The sequence below is a fragment of the Tenrec ecaudatus genome, chromosome 7, assembly GCF_050624435.1.
Source record: "Tenrec ecaudatus isolate mTenEca1 chromosome 7, mTenEca1.hap1, whole genome shotgun sequence".
Classification (NCBI taxonomy): domain Eukaryota; kingdom Metazoa; phylum Chordata; class Mammalia; order Afrosoricida; family Tenrecidae; genus Tenrec; species Tenrec ecaudatus.
The window spans coordinates 62,134,992-62,153,423 of NC_134536.1; the positions used below are offsets into that span (position 1 = coordinate 62,134,992).

The 18,432-nt window shown below is 48.2% G+C and overlaps 1 protein-coding gene across 3 annotated transcripts in view; it reads left to right on the top strand.

Moving 5' to 3' along the window:
- Positions 1-5,611: 5,611 nt before the first annotated feature.
- The window catches only part of DDO (D-aspartate oxidase), a 54,552-nt gene continuing 41,731 nt past the window's right edge, over positions 5,612-18,432 (top strand). The window contains exons 1-2 of one of the 3 annotated variants that reach the window (XM_075554674.1): positions 5,612-5,719; positions 13,060-13,247. In XM_075554674.1, coding sequence (XP_075410789.1) covers positions 13,064-13,247 — 184 coding nt within the window. In that variant the 5' untranslated portion in view covers positions 5,612-5,719; positions 13,060-13,063. Of the gene's footprint in view, positions 5,720-8,985; positions 9,156-13,059; positions 13,248-18,432 lie in introns of those variants that run through there. The other 2 variants (XM_075554676.1, XM_075554677.1) reach the window with 2 other exon arrangements.

Below are 18,432 nucleotides of genomic sequence, written 5' to 3' on the forward strand. Positions count from 1 at the left end.
TTGTGAAGAGATTACAATTACCCTACATTCTGAGCCAGTATGGAAACCATCCGTCAAGATGTCTTGATGTCTGAAGATGTATCGATCCTTCCCTGTGTCCCAGCAGCATCCTCCTTTCTCGTTCACGTCCTTTACTCCGATGGGAAAGGAGGGAAACAGCAGCAAATAGAAACCAGACATCACTTTGCAGTTGAGACACTCGTTGGCTTGTTTCATTTTCTCTTTTCCCTTTACATTTTTTTCTTTTTCAAAAACTTGTGACATTATTTAATAAACATATTGGTAAGTGAAAGAGACATTAAATATTACAAATGCATACATTTATATGGATACACACATCTGTCGAATGCTGTCGCATCAGTTCTGGCTCAACAACCCTATGTACAATAAGACAGAATTTCTTGGCCTTTTTTAATTTAAAAATTGATATTCATTTTATTCGTGGTGAAGAAATACAACACATAGGAAGGGTCTTCAAAAGGTTCATGAAAAAAAAAAAACCCATTATCTTTCGGTTCCATTGGTCCAGAAATATTTGGAAGTCCCTGCTCCACCAGACCCATTCAACAATTTCTACATGTACAATTCATGGTCACAGGTTCTAGTCTTATTTATTTATTTTTTTTTTTGCATTGCTTGGTCTCATACCATCCTCCCAATGGAAAATGCCATGCTTGAGTCTAGTGTTACGGCCACTGTGTTAATCTGTCTCTTTGCAAGTCCTCTTTTCTGCAGATAATCTTCTTTGTCAAATATGATATCCTGTAGGGTCTGGTCCCTTCAGACAATAAGTATAAAGCACATCAGGAAAATTCTTCCCATCCTTGCTCCTATCAATTATTCCGGCTGTATTTCTTTCAAAGGTGAGTTGTTCATTCTTCTGGTTGTCTTATTATATTAAATATTCCTTACCAACCTCATCATCCAAATACATAAATTCTTTCATTCTTTCTCATTCATTTAATTTATTTTGGTTGATATTCTTCCAATAATAGTATCATCTATTTATTGCTGGTGTAAAGTAATGCAATTGACTTTTATCTGGCAACCTTAATGTGAATATGTTTGTAATTCAAAAGAGATCTCATAAAAGACTTTTGGAGATGATGACAACATATGTACAGATGTGCTTGACACAATGGATATATGTATGGATTGTGATAAGAACTGTTAAGAGCCCAAAATTACATTTAAAAATAAATTTTATTAAGACCTACTTTATGTTATTGAATACAAATATATATCTACAATTCATAAGATAATGACATGCAGGTGGTTATTCTTGCTACTCAGCTTTTACCTTAATAAATATATTTTGTCATTTGCTTGTAAAAATAGACTTTGGGAAAAAATTAAACTTTTATCCTAACAGTTGATAAATAACCACATAAGAAGCTAAATATACTTTGCAGCTTCAGCATTTCTTAATATACATAGCCTCTCATTTCATACTTGAAAAATATGATGACATGTGTTTATAATTAGAACTCAGTCATCAATTGGAATGCACTGCCCCTGGGTGTTACAAATGGTTAAGTGCTTAGCTCTTACGTGAAACGTTTCTCATTTGAACCTCAGAAGATAAGTCTGATGTCTGCTTCAGAGAGATCGCAGCCTGGAGAACTCTATGGAGCAGTTCTGCCCCGCACCCATGGGGCCACCAAGAGCAGGAATGGACCATGATAGCACATCTGCTCTGTTGCCAGTCGTCCAAGGTCCAAGGAGCACTTCCCCATGGCAACGGAAGCTAAAAGAACAAACCACATACACAGAGGTGAACTTCCGACAGTGCCCTTCTGCTTTAACGATGAGCATTGATTTCACTCCAAGGGCATGTGTGTGGGAAGCATAGAAGCCTAAGAATACGAAGTCTGTCATACCTGATCCCTTTGACACCTCGTGATCGCACAGGCTGGTGTGTTCTTCCATGTGGGCTTTGTTGCTTCTCAACTAGATGGCCTCTTGTTTACCTTCAAGCCTTTAAGACCCCAGACGTTTTATCTTTTGATAGCCGGGCACCATCAGCTTTCTTCACCACGTTTGCTTATTCACCCACTTTGTCTTCAGCGGTTGTGTTGGGAAGGTGAGCATCATAGAATGACAATTTAATAGAAGAAAGTATTCTTGCATTGAGGGAGTACTTGAGTGGAGGCTCAATGACTTTCTGCTACCTTAATACTAAATCTATAAATATAGGCACATAGATCTATTTCCCCATCCTCATATATAAATATATTTGCATTTTGGCATGTCTTTATCTAGACCTCTATAAATGCCCTTTGTCTCCCAGCTCTTTCCTCTATTTCCCTTGACTTTCCTCTTGTCCTACTATCATGCTTCGTCCCCACCTGGGTTTCAGCAATACCTCTTTGTTACATTACCCTTGATCATGTCTACCAGGCCTCCCACACCCACCTCACCACCAATTTGGATCCCTTGTTGTTCCCTTGTCCCTGGGTTTGTTAACACCACTTTCTTCTCCCCCACCTCCCCCTATCCCATTTCCCCCCGGAACTGTCGGACCCATTGTTTTTCCTCCAGATTGTTCATCCAGCTTATCTTATTTAGACAGACCTGTGGAGATAATAACATGCACAAAAACAAGACAGAGCAAAATCAAGCAACAATATACAGCAAAACAACAACAAGCCACTGACAACAAACAACAAGAAAGAAAAGCTTGTAGTTAGTTCAAGGATCATTTGTTGGCCTTTAGGAGTGTTTTCCAGTCCAGTCTGTTGGGGCAAAATCCACCTTAAGCATTCCCTGGGGACCTTGCTGCTCCATTCCCTTGCTGTTCTGCAGCACTCCCCCAGTGCTTTGCCTCAGTGTGGTGGGATCAGATCAGGCGCAATACCCACACTGTGTCTCTGGTACTGTCCCCCGCAGGGCCATGGGTCAGTGAGGGGCGTCATGTCAAGGAATCAGGTATAAGACATCATCAGAACAACAACAAAAAAAAATCTCACCATAGTGAATGAAGGGGGAAATTAAGAGTGGAGACCCAAAGCCCACTTGTTGGCCACTGGAGATCCCTTTGTAGAAGGGTCTAGGGGAGGAGATGAGTCAGTCAAGGTGCGATATAGCACCGAAGAAAAATACAACTTTCCTCTAGGACCTAAATGCTTCCTCCCCACCCCACTATCATGATCCGAATTCTACCTTGCAAGTCTGGCTAGACCAGAGGAGGTAAACTGGTACAAATAGGAACTGGAATCACAGGGAATCCAGGGCAGATGATACCTTCAGGACCAGGGTTGTGAGTGGCGATACTGGGAAGGGTAGAGGGAGAGTGGGTAGGAAAGACAGAACCGATTACAAGGATCTACCTGTGACCTCCTCCCTGGGGGATGAGCAACAGAAAAGGGGGTGAAGGGAGACGTTGGACAGGGAAAGATATGACAAAATAATAATTTATAAATTATCAAGGGCTCATGAAGGAGGGGGGAATGGGGAGGGATGGGGGCAAAAAAAAGAGGACCTGATGCCAAGGGCTTAAGTGGAGAGCAAATGCTTTGAAAATGATGAGGGCAATGAATGTACAGATGTGCTTTACACAATTGATGTATGCATGGATTGTGATAAAGAGTTATATGAGCCCCTAATAAAATGTTTTAAAAAAAGAATATGAAGTCTGGAGTTGAGTCCTTTCCACTTTAGCAAATCAACCTCTGTTCACCACAATTTCCTCATTTGTAAATTCAGGGTAATACTTAATGTCTGTCTTTGGACTGTGGGGATTAAATGAAATGATTTATCTCTGTCCTATTCCACCGCAGTCTGCCCAGCCCTAAATCTGTCCTAATGCTCTCTGCGTACTATTCCAACACTCAGCTGAAGGAGCCTACTGGGTGTTTCTATGCAGTCTTGGTCTTTGTCATTGCCTATACTTTGGTTAAGAGTCTGTACCTTGGAGTCTGACACGCTGGGCTTTGCCAGTGAAGAGCGATTGTGAGAATTTGGCTTTTCCTTAGGCACTTGGAGCCTCAGGTTACTTGCCCACTTCAGTTGCAGCTATTGTGTTGGCTCTCAACTCATGGTGGCCCCAAAGAACAGAAGGAAACACTTCCGAGGCCCATGGCATTTGGGAATTAGATTTCTAGCCCTTTCTCTGAGTCTGTGCTGGTCTGAAAGCTGTGCTGGAACTTACACAGCTTCACAGAAGCACGCAAGCCTCCACTGACAGGTGGGTGGTAGCTGGGCATGGGCACTGACCAGGAGTGGAACCTGGGGGTGACAGCTGAGTCTGTGTCAACTTGGCTGGGCTAGCCTTCTCAGTGGGTTCACAGTTGAAGCCTAATCATGCTTCCTGGTGTGGCCTCCGCTATGATGGGATCTGCTGTGAGCATGCACGCAGTTCCAAGAGGATGGTGGTGTGAAATCTCCTTCCTCAGGTCACAGGCCTTGTGCAATTGAAAGGTTTCCTTGGGGTGTGGCCTACTTCCTATAAAAATAGACTCTGTGGAAACCTTGCCGGCTTCTTGCTGGGTCTGGATTCCGTGTCTGGCTCATCAATCTCTAGTTCTTTGGACTTGATTCAAAGGCCTGCCTTTGCCTGCCTACCCTGGGAGTCTGCCGTGGTTGGCCATCTGACCTGCTGACTGTGAATTCATTCACCACTGCAGTCGCCAGCCTGTTGCCTTCCTGCTGATTTTGAGTTCATCAGTGCCCGCAGATGCATGAGTAAGGAGACGTCTCCAGCCTAAATGCTGACCCCCACACTTGGTACCTGTGTGGACTTGAACTTGACCAATTTTCAACTGTGTGTGCCATTTTCTTGTAAAGATTCTGTTCTTCCTGTATAAACATCTTGAGATGTTTTGCTTCTTTAGAGAGCCCAGCCTAACCCACTGGGTCTCCTCATGGGGAGGGAGAATTCTAGAACTGATGCACCACTACCTCATTTCACACCTATAGGCTGGGGATAATGATAATAGCACATGCTTCACAGGGAGGGTGGATTTATATGGTCTCATTCGTGTGTCTGGCACATGAGTAATGAAAAATACATGTGAAGCACAATAGTATCATCATGATTGTGTTACATCAACACAGCCTGAGAAGAAATGTGTTGAAGGTCGTGTGCCTTGGGCACAGATTTCAGCGCTGGTTTCTTTAGAACATGTGGACAAAAGAGCCACTCCCTTTCCCTCCCAGGCCACCTCCTGAATCATCTCTACTCCAATTGCACAAGCCACTGGTGATCAGTGCCTTCTTCTGCCCTCCCCCTGCCCCTCGCCCTTGACCCAGGAGAGCATCAAAGGATACAAGTGACAAGTCTGGGTAGACGCTTGAGGAAAGGGTGTTTGCTTCCCACCAGACCTTGTTGGACATTGGACAGCTTCGCCCATTATTTACCCCGAGAAACCGCAGCCTGTGAGGGAGCTGGGGTGGGGGTGGGGATTCCAGCCAGAAAGGGAAGGGTTGGTGGGAGCGAGCCACCAGCTCCCGGCAGCTTGGGGAAGACACCGGCTCCAGGGCAGCTTGCAAGATGAGGTCATTTGCTCCTTTCTCCAGGGGAATAAGTGACAGAGACACGGGTGTGCGGGCCAATGGAGAGTGAGTTTAGAGGGTATGTCCTTAACACGTTCCCCAATGGGAAGCAGTTTTGCTTTTACTTCCTGTCTGTCTTGCAGGGCATTCGACCAAGCGCTCACTGGGAAACAAGTGTTGGTGCCAGAGGCTACTGTGGGTTCCCAGGCTGCTTTTTCTGAGACAGGTACTTGACTCCTCCTGCTTGCCACTCAGGGTCGTTCTGTGTGCTCTAAGGGGACCTGGGGGGCAAAGGGGGCGCTCAATGGGCCTGTATCAGAGTGACAAATGGGTCACAGTGCCAAGCTCACTCATCTTGCTGGCTCACACTTCTCCCTGGCATCTGGTTATTGTTAGTCACAGATGGCTTCCCCTCTGAATTTGATTTATTACAGTGATTTTAGAAAGTGCCTGGGCAGGGAAGGCTGATGCGAAGCAATGCTGCCAGCATGGAGACAGGTGGAACCTGTAGGGCAGGGGTCCTCAAACTACGGTCTGCGGGTCACATGCAGCCCGCCGAGGACATTTATCCTGCCTGCCGGGTGTTTTTGCCCTTTTTTTTTAACTTCAAAATAAGATATGTGCAGTGTGCATAGGAATTTGTTCATAGTTTTCTTTTTAAACTATAGTCTGACCCTCCATTGGTCTGAGGGACAGTGAATTGGCTCCCTGTTTAAAAAGTTTGAGGTCCCTCCTCTATGGCATCCGTGAGGGCTGCCTCCCTTGGGACTGTCCCCTGGTCTTCCCCTTGCCCCAGATATTTCCCCTCTCCTTCCTCTGCCCTAACTATCCTGTTTCTCCTCAGCAAGCCAACCCACTGGAGGGAGATCAAGCGTACAAGTGTATCGTATGCCATTAGTGATCAGGGCAACACGCAGTAAGCCCCATTACGTCTCCTAGTGTGCGAACCTCCTGTCAGAGAACCTGGACAGCCCTCATGCTTGCCTCCTCAGAGCCCTCGCTGTAGGGGACGGCCCCATCTCCTCCCGAGGAAAGGCTAGCTTTTGTGTGATTTGTACCTTGCAGCCCAAGGTCCTGGCCATTCCTCTTTGGTCAGAAGATGGCACCTATTATAAGGAGGTTTAAAAGCTGTTTAACCCAATCTCAAACTCACTGCTATCGAGTCAATTCTGACACACAGTGACCCTAAAGGACAGGGTAGAGCTGTTTCCATGAGTTTCTGAGGCTGTGACTCTTTACAGGAGTAGACAGTCCTGTCTTTTTTTTGGGGGGGGGGAGCACAATTTATATTCCTGAAAATTAAAACTTCATGAACAGTGAAAAATGAAAACTAAAGCAAAATTAATGAAAATTAAAGCACTGTCTTATTTATTTATAACTCTGTACCTTGTGTTTGCATTTCTTTAAAAATCATTTTATTGGGGGCTCATACCACTCTTATCACACTCCATCCATCCATTGTGTCAAACACATTTGTATATTTGTTGCCATCATCATTCTCAAAACATTTTCTTTCTACTTGAGCCCTTGGTCTCAACTGCTCATTTTCCCCTCCCTCCCCCCTCCCTCACGAACCTTTGATAATTCATCATTTTATTTTCATGTTTTACACTGACTGATGTCTCCCTTCACCCACTTTTCTGTTGTCTGTCCCCCAGGGAGGTGGATATGTGTAAATTATTGTGGTTGGTTCCTCCTTTCTCCTCCCACCTTTCCCTTACCCTCCTGGTACCACTACTCTCATTATTGGGCCTGAGGAGATATTCTGTCCTGGATTCTCTGTGCTAGTTCTGTCTTTCTTTGGAGGAGCTCCTGGTGGTTTCGAACTTCTGACCTTGGCAGTTATCAGTCAAACATGTGATCACATGTCTACCACCAGGACTCTAGAGTTTTGTCCCACAAGGAGGGCCACACAGGGGTGTTTCTAGGATGGCATCACCGGATGCAGTGATCCATGGTGCTGCTCTCCCCCACGCATCTCCTCCTGTGCAGGCCACAGAGAATCCTCCGTCGTATTTTTGTTTGTTTGTTTTAATGTTACTCATAAGGAGTCAATCACTGAATGTCATGTTGTTGTTAGGTGCTGTTGTGTTGGTGCTGACTCATAGTGACGATGTGTACAACCGTAGGAAACATGGCCCGGTCCCGCTCCATCCTCACAATCATTCTTATGCTACCGTGCCACTCCCTCTTGAGGGCCTTCTTCATCCCCGCCCCTCTACTTTACCAAGCATGCTGCTCTTCTCTAGGGACTGGTCTGTCCTGACCAAGTGTCCAAAGTATGTAAGAAGAAGACTCGCTGGCCTTGCCTCAAAGGAGCACTCTGGCTTTGCTTCTTCCAAGATAGATTTGGTTGTCCTTTTGGGCGTCCAGGGTACTTTAAATATTCTTCTCCAGCACCACAATTAACTACATTAATTCTTCTTTCATCTTCCTTAGTCAATATCTAGTTTTTACATGCATATGAGACAATTGAAAATAGCACGGCTTGGCACCTTAGTCCTCAAAGGAGCACCCTTGTTTTTCAATACTCTAAAGAGGTCTTGTTTGAGCTCTTGATGCTGCTGCCACAAATATTAATGGTGGATCCAAGCAAGGCCAAATCCTTGACAACTTCAACCATTTCTCCATTTATGGCATTGCTACTTATTGGCCCCGTTGTGAGGATTTTGGTCTTCTTGACATTGAGCTGTCATCCATTCCAAAGGCTGTGATCCCTGGTCTTTATCAGCAAGCGCTTCAAGTCCTCCTCACTTCAGTAAGCAAGGTTGTTACCGACATATTCCTGGTTATTTATAAGGCTTCCTCTACTCCTAGTGTGTTTGTTTTTTTTTTTTCATGTAATCTGGCTTCTCTGATTATTTGCTCAGCATACATGTTGAATTAGTGTGGTGAGGGGACACCACCTTGATGCACACCTTTCTTGATTGGAGCTATGCAGTATGAACTTGTTTTATTCCCACCACTGCCTCTCGATCCATATACAAGTTCAGCATGTACACAATGACGTGTTTCAGAATTCCTCTCCAGTTTGCTAGTTTGCCATGATCTTCATCATCAAATGCCTTTGCATAGTCAATAAAACAGAAGTAAATGTTTTTCGGGTACTCTCTGCTTTCACCCAAGAACCATCTGATATCAGCAATGATATATTCCTTGTTCCACATCCTTTTCTGAATCTGACCCAAACCTCTGGCAGTTCCCTGTCAACATAATGCTGTCCTGTGAGAGATCAGGAATCCTTTATAAGTTTCACCTTTAAAACTTCTCTCACTTGAAGCCATAGCACACAGAGTGTCAGAAAGCATTCTGGACTTAGTCAAAGGGTGGAGAGAGATTCTATGAGGTCCAGCTCAGCTATGCGTGTCAGAATGTTGAATGTTGCCCACTCTGCCTCCTTCCAGATCAAACCTGCTGCCTTCCGGGGCCTGCTCAGGCTTGGTATTCTTAGTAAAGGCTCACTCTCAGACCCTTCATCCTAGAACCAGGTCAGTGTTGGAAAGGATACTGTTCCCTCTTCTTCAGTGGCGCTTCTTCCAATGAGACTCATCACTTGAACAGCCTCGGGCATGGCGATGGATTCCTTAATGACTCCTGATTTGATCAGGAGTTCAGAATGAGCGATGCACTCAGACAGCAGCCTCTGATTTCCTACTCGCTCGGTGAGTTCAACAACACTTCCCTGCTCCCCATTCCCTGCCAGCTTCTTCTTGAACCTGGCTCTTCTCTTTTCTCCAATTCATGCTCGTCAGATTTTTAAAGCCCCTGTTCAGTTGGGCGCTGCACTAGGCGACTGCGCTCCAGGTGCAGAAAAGGCTAACTCACCACAGTCTGGAGAGTTAACCCTAAGTCTTCAGGTCCTGTCGTCTGTGTAAGATTACCTTTCTGAAGCCCTTTAGCAGGAGTGCGGGTAGCACAGAAAAGTCAGCACACAGGCAGCAGGGCAATTGATTTTGTGCTGCTCCTCCTCGTCCATCTAAAACTTCCCATGAATCTCAGAGAGAGCATCTCAATCACTGTCACACGTTTATTGACTTTTTATTAATTTTTTTAATCTGGCGTAACTGGCTGCCCGGTGAGCACTTCAGTGTGTTGCTGAAAGCGGTTACCTTGACACTCCAGTGTTGTCCATTAAGATGAGAAGGCTCCCACCTGTTCGGGGAACATGTTGGTGGGAGAACAATGACTTGAAAAACTAGTGGAATTTCCCCTACAGACTCTTTAGGTGGAAACAGCAAAAGAAGAAAAACATTGTCCCAAGAGTTCCGAACGTGTCACCCAAGATGCGTCTTCACCAAGAAAGCCCCGACTGCACCAGCTTAAGGGAACGTGCCACACATCCAGGACAAGCACCCCTCTTGCGGTTTCCCTCCCGGATGACCTGTACACCTCCCTGAAGGTCAGCTGTAGCCGAGCCTCGTCGTGAACCCGAGTGTGGCACAGACGCATGCGTCCAGTTCATCGCATTGTAAACCTGCGTGTGACACAGACGTGCCCAGTGCATCTCTTCTCGACAATGCTTTTCAAGACGGTCAGAACTGAGAGCAGCAACGTTTTGCCCTTCAATAGGGGGACAAAAATCCTAGAAGGACTCCTTTCATTTCAACTGTTCTCTTTCTGAGTTTCACATATCGGATCACTCCAGCTGTCCTGCTAGAATGCCCTGCTAGAGTGTCAGGAATGTTGTCGGCTATGATCCCACAGTCCTTCGCAGGCTTTATGTCCAGGACAAGCTTCTCTGTGCAGGAGTTTCCAGGACACTAGTAAACTCGTTCTGGGGTTTTGGTGCAAGCTGAGAGGCTGATTCCCTAGGCTTCCATGGGCTCTGGTTGAATCTCATTAGGTGCTCTTCCAGCACTGGACCACATTTTCAAAGCACCTCCACCATGAACTGTGTTAAGAACGTTGCTTTGATTCAATGAAGAGTGTCTGTCTTCACGAGACCATGGGGACGAATGGACCCTGCTTGACGAGACTGATGGGGCACCAAGCGGCCTGTCCAGATGTCCCTCCCTCCTCCCCCCTTTCTTCTTCATTTCCATCTCAGGAATAGTTTGGGGGTCAGTGGTTTTGTGCAACCTCAGTCCTGCTGCCCACATTGTAGACTTTTTCAAGGTACTGGAGGTGCTTTTTGGCTCTCACGGTTATGTGTTTTCTTGGTTGTGTTCTCATGGTTATGTGTTTTCAGACTCGGTCTCCATCGCTTAGGAAACCCAGTCGCACATCCTATCCGCAGCATGAATGGCAACAAGTTGGCAGCAAAAGCACTATCGGTTCTTGCCCATGTGGTCTCATCTTGTAAAGCTCTCTTTTGAAAGCTGGAGCACTTTTCCTCCTTTGGCCTGGGCATCTTGTCTCGCCGCCCCGCTGAAAAGCTTTGTTTGCACGGCTTCTGCTAAACACGATGTAGAACCGACATGCACCTCCTCCTCCTCCTCAGCGTCTCATCGCGTTTACAGGATGGAGGCTGCTTTTAAGCTTTCCCTTTCCACTCTTTGCTGCCCTGCCAACATCAGAAGGACCAGCTTTATCCACTGGGGACCCTCCAGCACTGGTGGCATAATGGATTGTGACACGCTGGGCTGCTCACCATAAGGTCCGCAGTTTGAAACTACCAGCCCCTCTGTGGGGGAAAGAGGAGGCTGTCTGCACGTGTGAAGACTTACACTCCAGCCTCAGAAACCCACAGGGGCCGCTCCGCTCTTCCTGTCAGGCCACGAAGGCTCAGCGCCGACTCAGCAGCAGTGAGATTGGTTTCTTGAGCTGTCATCTGCTCTCTTGACCTACTGGACCGTGAACCCAGCCAGTGCCCTGAGTGATTTCAATCTTACCTCTTTCACCGTCCTGTGCTGGCATTCATTGACCTCTGGTTTATACACTCCAGGTGGTGTGATCGCACAGCGCTGCACAATGCAAAAGCAAAGTGGGAGTATGTGAAAAAGAAGAGAAGCTATAAAATGCAACTCTCCTGGCTGTCTCAGTGCAAGCTTTGGACACATTGTTAGGAGAGACCGGTCATCGTGCTTGGGGAAGTGGAGGGGCCGAGAAAAGGGAGAAGGCCCTTGACCAGGTGGTAGACACAGTGGCGGTAGCAACGGGCTCAAACATACAAGACTGCGAGGCTGGCTCAACAAAGATGCTGTTTCCTTTTGTAGTTCCTGGGGTCACTAAGAGTCAGACCGACTTGTTGGCACTGGAAACAACGTCAAATGTCGATTTTAATGACAGTGCCAACAGGACCCCTTGTAACTATAAAAAGGGGAGTTTGGGTCTCCCCCCCCCCCCCATGAGAATAGATTTTGCTGAAACATTGCACAGCAGTTGCATAGAGAGTCATTTTGGTGCCCTCTGCACTGACAGTGTCAGCTGGTGAGGTCCTCCATAGCCCCCAGAGCTGCCGCCCTGGGCAGTGGGCAGCTGTTCCCATTGCATTTCCTCTGCAGCTTAGACCTGGGACAGAGCGTTAGACAGGAGTGGAAAGGCAGATAGGAAAGCTGACATCTAGGGAGGCTCCGGAGAGATCACCTGCTGGCTCTTGATAGGAATGCCCCACAAAGGGGCCCCTCTTGTGAGGAAACCTCGGTGGGTCTCTCTTGTCTTCACAACCTCAAGGACCTAATAAGGAGTTCATTTGGTCAGCTTTACAGATAAGGAGCCCTGGTGGTCCAGCGGTTAAGTAAGTGCTCAGCTGCTGACTGAAAGGCCAGTGTTTCAAACCCACCAGCGGCTCCATAGGAGAAAGATGGGGCACCTATTCTGTAAAGAGCCACAGCCTTGGGAACCCTGTGGGGGCAGCTCTACTCCATTCTGGAGGTCACTATCAGTCTGGATGGCAGTGGGGTAATTTGTGTGTGGGGGGGGAGTGTGCGTACGCGCACGCGTGTACCCCTGGGTAAGGTGAGTTTGGTCACAGGAAAGGGAGTTGAGGCTGGGAGACCCTGGCACTCCCCACATTACCGTCCTTGGCTGAGCCCAGAGAGGAAACCAGGTACGCTGACTGCAAAGGAATGCTCTGCCAGGCTGAAGGTGATGGCGGTGGCCAAGGCGGAGAAGCTGGGAGGAGACTGGTTTCTGATGAGAATGAAGGGTGCAGAGCTGAGTGAATGTGCACAGGTGTTATGAACAGCAAGACTTGAGCTCTACATGGCTCATGAGACATACCCTCTGAATGACTCCTCCGTGATTTGGGGGGTGGGCAGAGATCTCAGCCCTGCTGCCCTTGCCTAGCTTGCTTACTTCACACACCCACACCCAGCCCACCCCTCACAGTGGCTCCTAGAGAGAACCCACGAGTGAAATGGAACAGAATGAGAAGAACTCCCTTAAAATGCATACCTACCTCCTAGTGGGCTCTGGAGGCCAATCCGGCCACTTTGGAGCTGATGAAGTCTCAAACCTCACCGCTTTCTAGAGGCCTTGTTGCCCACACCCTGACCTTGAAGGCAGAGAAGAGCTGGAAGGGGCGCTCTCTGTATCCCATGAGAACTGTTTACAGGAAAGGTCTGTTGTTGAGACATTGGGGCCAAACTCTCCACCTGGTTCACAGCCTGTGTCTCCCCCTGGCAGGCCCATGGATCCCCCTGGCAGGCCAGTGCGGATCGCAGTGGTCGGGGCTGGTGTGATCGGACTCTCCACTGCCCTGTGCATTTCCAATCGGGTTCCAAGGAGCTCCATCACGGTGCTGTCAGACAAGTTCACTCCTGACACCACTAGCGACGTCGCAGCCGGAATGCTGATTCCCCACCAGTTTGCAGGTGAGAGAGAGGAAGGGCAAATTGGAGGGATCCCATGGGCCAACCCTGCTGGCTGTGGGCCAGTTTCATGTGCATGTTTAACGCCTCTGGCTGCTAACCACCAGTTGCTTCCCAGGAGGAAAGATGGGATTTTCGGCTCCCATAAAGATCCAGAGTCTCAGGGTTGGGTGCTCTGTCCTGTTGGGCCACTGGTATGTCGGAATGGAATTCATGGCCGGGAGTTTGGTTTTGTGTTTAAGTTTCTTTCTTTTTTTTGACCGAAATCGTTATTTTATTTTAGAATGCATGCATCCTGTTTTTGTCCCTAGTTATACATTGTTTGTATCTTAATGAACTTAGTTATTTTTTTTTAAGGATAGAAATACCTAATCCCCCCTGCTAAACACGCGGCAGGGAGGCACACACGCCACTCAAATGACGAAGGCGGCACAGTCACAGGCGCGCCGGGGACACATGGAGAGTCACCAGTGATGGAAACTGGTGGCGCCAGTTCAGGGTCCCCGCTGGCTCTCGGCGGCGGCGGGATTGCGAGGAGGTGTTTGCTGGCCCCACCACCCTAAGCCCCTTCTGCGTCCTAGATGAGCTCTAGGCTCGCGCAGGGCCCACTGTCAGGTCATTAGTGTGGGTCGGGTGCCCTCGAAGTCGTGGGGGAGAGAGGACTGTCAACAGGGTGCGGTGGGCTGGAAGGTCCAGCGTAAAGGTCCCGATGCTGGGTGACAAACTCCATCTCGTGGGTGCAAACATCAAGCACCCGCTCGTCAGGTTCCAGCTCCTCGGGGTCAGGACCCAGGTGGTAGGTGGCAGGACCCGTGTGGTGGGTTGAAGGATCGAACTGCATCTCCTGGGTCATAGGACAGCTCTGGTGGACTTCCCGGGGGTGAGGACCCAGCCCGTGGGTGACCAGGGTGGCCTGTCCAGGGACCCCGCACTCTGGGTCCTGGTTGAAGCTCCCTGGGTCCCTAGTGGAGAAGATGCCTCCGGAGCTGGTTGGGGGGTGCGGCTGGCAGGAAACCAGGCCCCCAGGCAAGTGGCAGACCCTGGGGCTGGAAGTCAGCTGTCCGAGGGCCCTTGGCCCCCTGGATCCTGTTGGGGATTCATGTGATGCTCTCGAACCCGGTGGTTCTGGACCCCATGCGCACTGCAGCCCCTGCAGCCCTGCTGGCATCCTGATCCTGGTTCTGGGTCAGCACATCCCGCTGCTCCCGGGAGGAGAGCGTGCACCTCTGCGGGGCGCACTTCGGGGAAGGCATAGCCCGTCCTTGTTCCCGGAGGCTCAGGGTTTGAACAGCCTCCAGCTGGGTGATCACCAAAACCCTTCCCTTCCGGGACCCACCCACAGGACCCTGGCTGACAGCCCCACCCTAGGGTCTGCCCCAGGTAGCGGGAAGGTGCTGGTTCCTTCACATGATCATGGGGCACCCTGCAGGTAGGCAGGTGTGTGTGTGTGTGTGTGTGTGTGTGTGTGTGTGTGTGTGTGTGTGTGTGTGTGTGTCGGGTGTGTGTGGGGGGGGTGTTGAGGGTGGGGTTGTTCGTAGGCATCTTGCAGTGGAATCTGACTCGAAGGACTGTCTGTGTGGAGAACAGAAAGAGATACTCCTGTGTCCCGAGCCATCCTCAACAATTTGATTGTATTTGAATTCTTGTACTTTTTGCACTGAAATTCCACATCCCAGGAAGCCCCTCGATGAGGGTGTATTTGCCAAACTCAGATTCTTATTTCAATCCTCCAGCCAGGAAGATGCGGACTGAACAGCAAAGCGGTCTAGTTGCTTGCTGCTGTTGTCCCAGACAGACTCTGTAGCATGGCTTTCAGGAACAGACCTTTCCTGTCTCCCGGTTGAGGAGAATAATCCTCTAGATTCAGGGCACCTGGTGGAGGTGCAGGCTCTCTGCTCTGGGTGGAGATCCTGGTCTCCGCCTGAGCTCCGTCGACTCCCTGGAGGCCACACAGGTGCTTCTGCCTCTCTGGGATGTGCGTCTCATGCCTGTAGGTCTGCCTGCTCCTGCCTCCTTGCTGCTCCTTACCACTCAGAAGTGATTAGATTTAGGACAACCCCTACACCACTGTGGCCTCGTGAACAAAGCAGAGGAAACCTCGTTCCCCAAGGGTTACAGCCAGCCGGCTAGGATTCCAATTCCTCTCTCGGGAGGCACAATTCAGCCCACACCTTCCATTGGCTTATCTGTAGGGAAGACTTAGCTGTCCTGCAGGAGAAAAACAGCCACAATTATAGTCCATATGTTGACTGAGCATCAGAAAGGGTTCCACTGACCCCTTCAACCCCAAGCAGGTGGAGCCACTACGATCTTGACTGTCCTTATTAGCGGTGCCTGACAAAGAGGGATCTGGAGGGTCTGGGAGCCTGGTGACATAGTAGATACTCATTGGCTTGCTTATCTCAAGGTCAGCAGTTTGAAACTGCCAGCTACTCTGAGGGAGACAGAGGAAGCTTTCTACTCCCATAAAGATTTAACGTTTCAGAAACTCCCAGGGTTTGGAGGTCTACTCTGTCCTGTACGCTCGCCAAGAGTCAGAGTTCACTCAGTGGAAGTGAGTTGAGTCTAGAGCAGCGGTTCTCAACCTTCCTAATGCCGTGACCCTTCCATACAGTTGCTCATGTTGTGGTGCCCCCCAACCACAAAATTATTTTCATGGATGCTTCATAACTATAATTTTGTTACTGTTGTGAATCGGTGACCCCTCTGAAAGGGTAGTTTGACCCCCAAAGGGGTCTCGACCCACAGGTTGAGAACCGCTGGCATAGAGGGTCTGGTATCAGCAATGAAATGTGATCATCAATTGTGATCATAATTCATAGGCAGAGGCCGTCAGATGTCCCTGTCCTTCAGGATGCCAGAACTGCAATTCTTTAAACTCCCTAGAAGATGGGGAGGTGGAAAAATACCAACAACTATCACACACTCACAGTAATGATGGGTAGGACGACTCTCTCTCCACGGGCACCATTAGTGGCCACCACGTTAGAAATGGCTTGTGAAGAGACAATTACCCTCCATTCCGAGCCAGTACGGAAACCATCTGTCAATATGTCATTGACATTTGAAGATGCACCAATCCTTCCCTGTGTCCCAGCATCCTCCTTTCTTGTTCACGTCTTCACTCCGATGGGAAAGGAGGGAAACAGCAGCAAACAGACACCAGACATCACTTTGCAGTTGAGACACTCGTTGGCTTGTTTCACTTTCTCTTTTCCCTTTACATTTTTACTTTGTTAAAAAAACCCATGATATTATTGAATAAACATATTTGTGAGAGGTTAAATATTATGTATACATATATAGATACATGGATACACACACATCTATTTTTGTCAGATGCTGTCAAATCAGTTCTGACTCAACAACCCTTATGTACAGTTGAACAAAGTATTGCCTGACCTTTTTTTATTTAAAAATTTATATTCTTTTTATTTGTGGTAAAAAGATACAACACATAGGAATGGTCTTTAAAAGGGTCATGAAAAAATCCATTACCATTCAATTCCACTGGTCCCACCCTACCCATTCAGCAATTTCTGCATGTACAATTCTTTGACATAGGCCATATTCTTCCTCATATAAATATGCCATCCTCCAGGGCCTGCTCCCGTCTGACAACGAGTATAAAGTACATGGAAGGTACACAAAGAAAAATTCTTCCCCTTCTTGTTACTAAGGATTATTCTGGTTGTATTTCTTTCTAAACAGATTTGTTCATTCTACTGGTTGTTCTGTTATATTAAATAGTCCTTCCCAACAGCATAATTCAGATACATCCTTTTTTTCAGTGTTTCTCATTCATTACATTTATTTTCTCTTTCATTCTTTAATTGACATTATATATGGCCTTAGCTTAAATCCTCAAGTCATTTACAAGATTTTTTTTTTTTTGGTACCCAGCACTGTGCACTGTGAAATTGCTCTGCTACCGTCCTCTGGGAAGATCACATTCTTCCGTTCAGGGCACAGTCTCGGCGCTCCTCCCCCAACAGGGGCTCTGTGGCGCGGTGGATGGCTAGCTGGGTGCTCACTGCGAGGGCAGCAGTTGAACCACGGAGTCGTGCTCTGCGTTGGGCTGCAGTCTGATGTCAGCTCAGTGGTTGAAAACCCCCAGCTGCTCTGCCAAGAGAGAGGCGGCTCGCTACTCCCATAGAGACTTAGAGTCTCAGCAACTTGCTGGGGCAGGTCTGCCCTGCCCTGGGGGTCTCTGTGAGGCAGCACAGCCTCAGGGCAGTGAGTCTGATGTGGCTGGTTTGGGAGCCAGGAGGACGGAGAGGCTTCCTGCCCCTGTAGTTACAGCTTTGGAAACCCACAGGGAGCAATTCTGCTCAGTCCTGTCGCGTCACGATGGGCCGATGTAGACTTGAGAGCAGTGAGTTCAGCTTTGGTCGATGCTCCTCCCTTCCAACATCTCTCTCTCTCTCTCTCTCTCTCTCTCTCTCTCTCTCTGCAAGTGCTATTAGGTTGTGTATCTTGGACCCTCCAATTCTCGGAGCTTTCTCCCCTTGCCAGCCCTACTCCTTTCCTTTTTTATTTTGCCTTCTGGAAGATTTCTTCACTTTTATCTTCCTAGTACATTTAAAATGTTTGACTCTTTAATAATACCTTATGTGTCTTATGGGATTACAGTATCTTTTCTTTTCCTAACAATACTGACAATCGGTTTTTCAAGGTTTCTTCTCGTCGTCTAGCTTCTGTGGCCTCCAGGACACAGCTCTGCTGGCCGTTCTAATCGCCATCTTTCACGTGGGAGGGTTTCCTGGGCCTGGTGGGAATCAGCGCGTGTCTGCTGAGATGTAGGGGCAGGACCTCTAACAGGTAGGTGCTGGGGAAGTTCTGAGCGCTGGCTCAGGCCTGTGGCCTGTGGTTTCCCTGCAGGTAGAATGGCAGGCCCTGTCGCTGTGAAACCATTGAGGTCACTCTATAAACTTCCCTGGGGCTGATGGCGTTCCCCACAGAAGAGGTTTCCTGTTTCCTCCCTCGGGAACCTGACATCCCAGCTGCCAGCCTCCCAGAAGGCTTGGATGAGAAGAGGGCCTCGGTCTTAGCCTGCAGTCTTTCCGCCACCCTTTGTTCTTAGTGGCACAGCCCTGTTGCTCCTCCCAGTTCACCAAACAGAGAAGAACCCTCATCCTACCCCAGAAGAGAAGACCATTGCCTTGGTTTATTGTTCCAGGTAATTGGT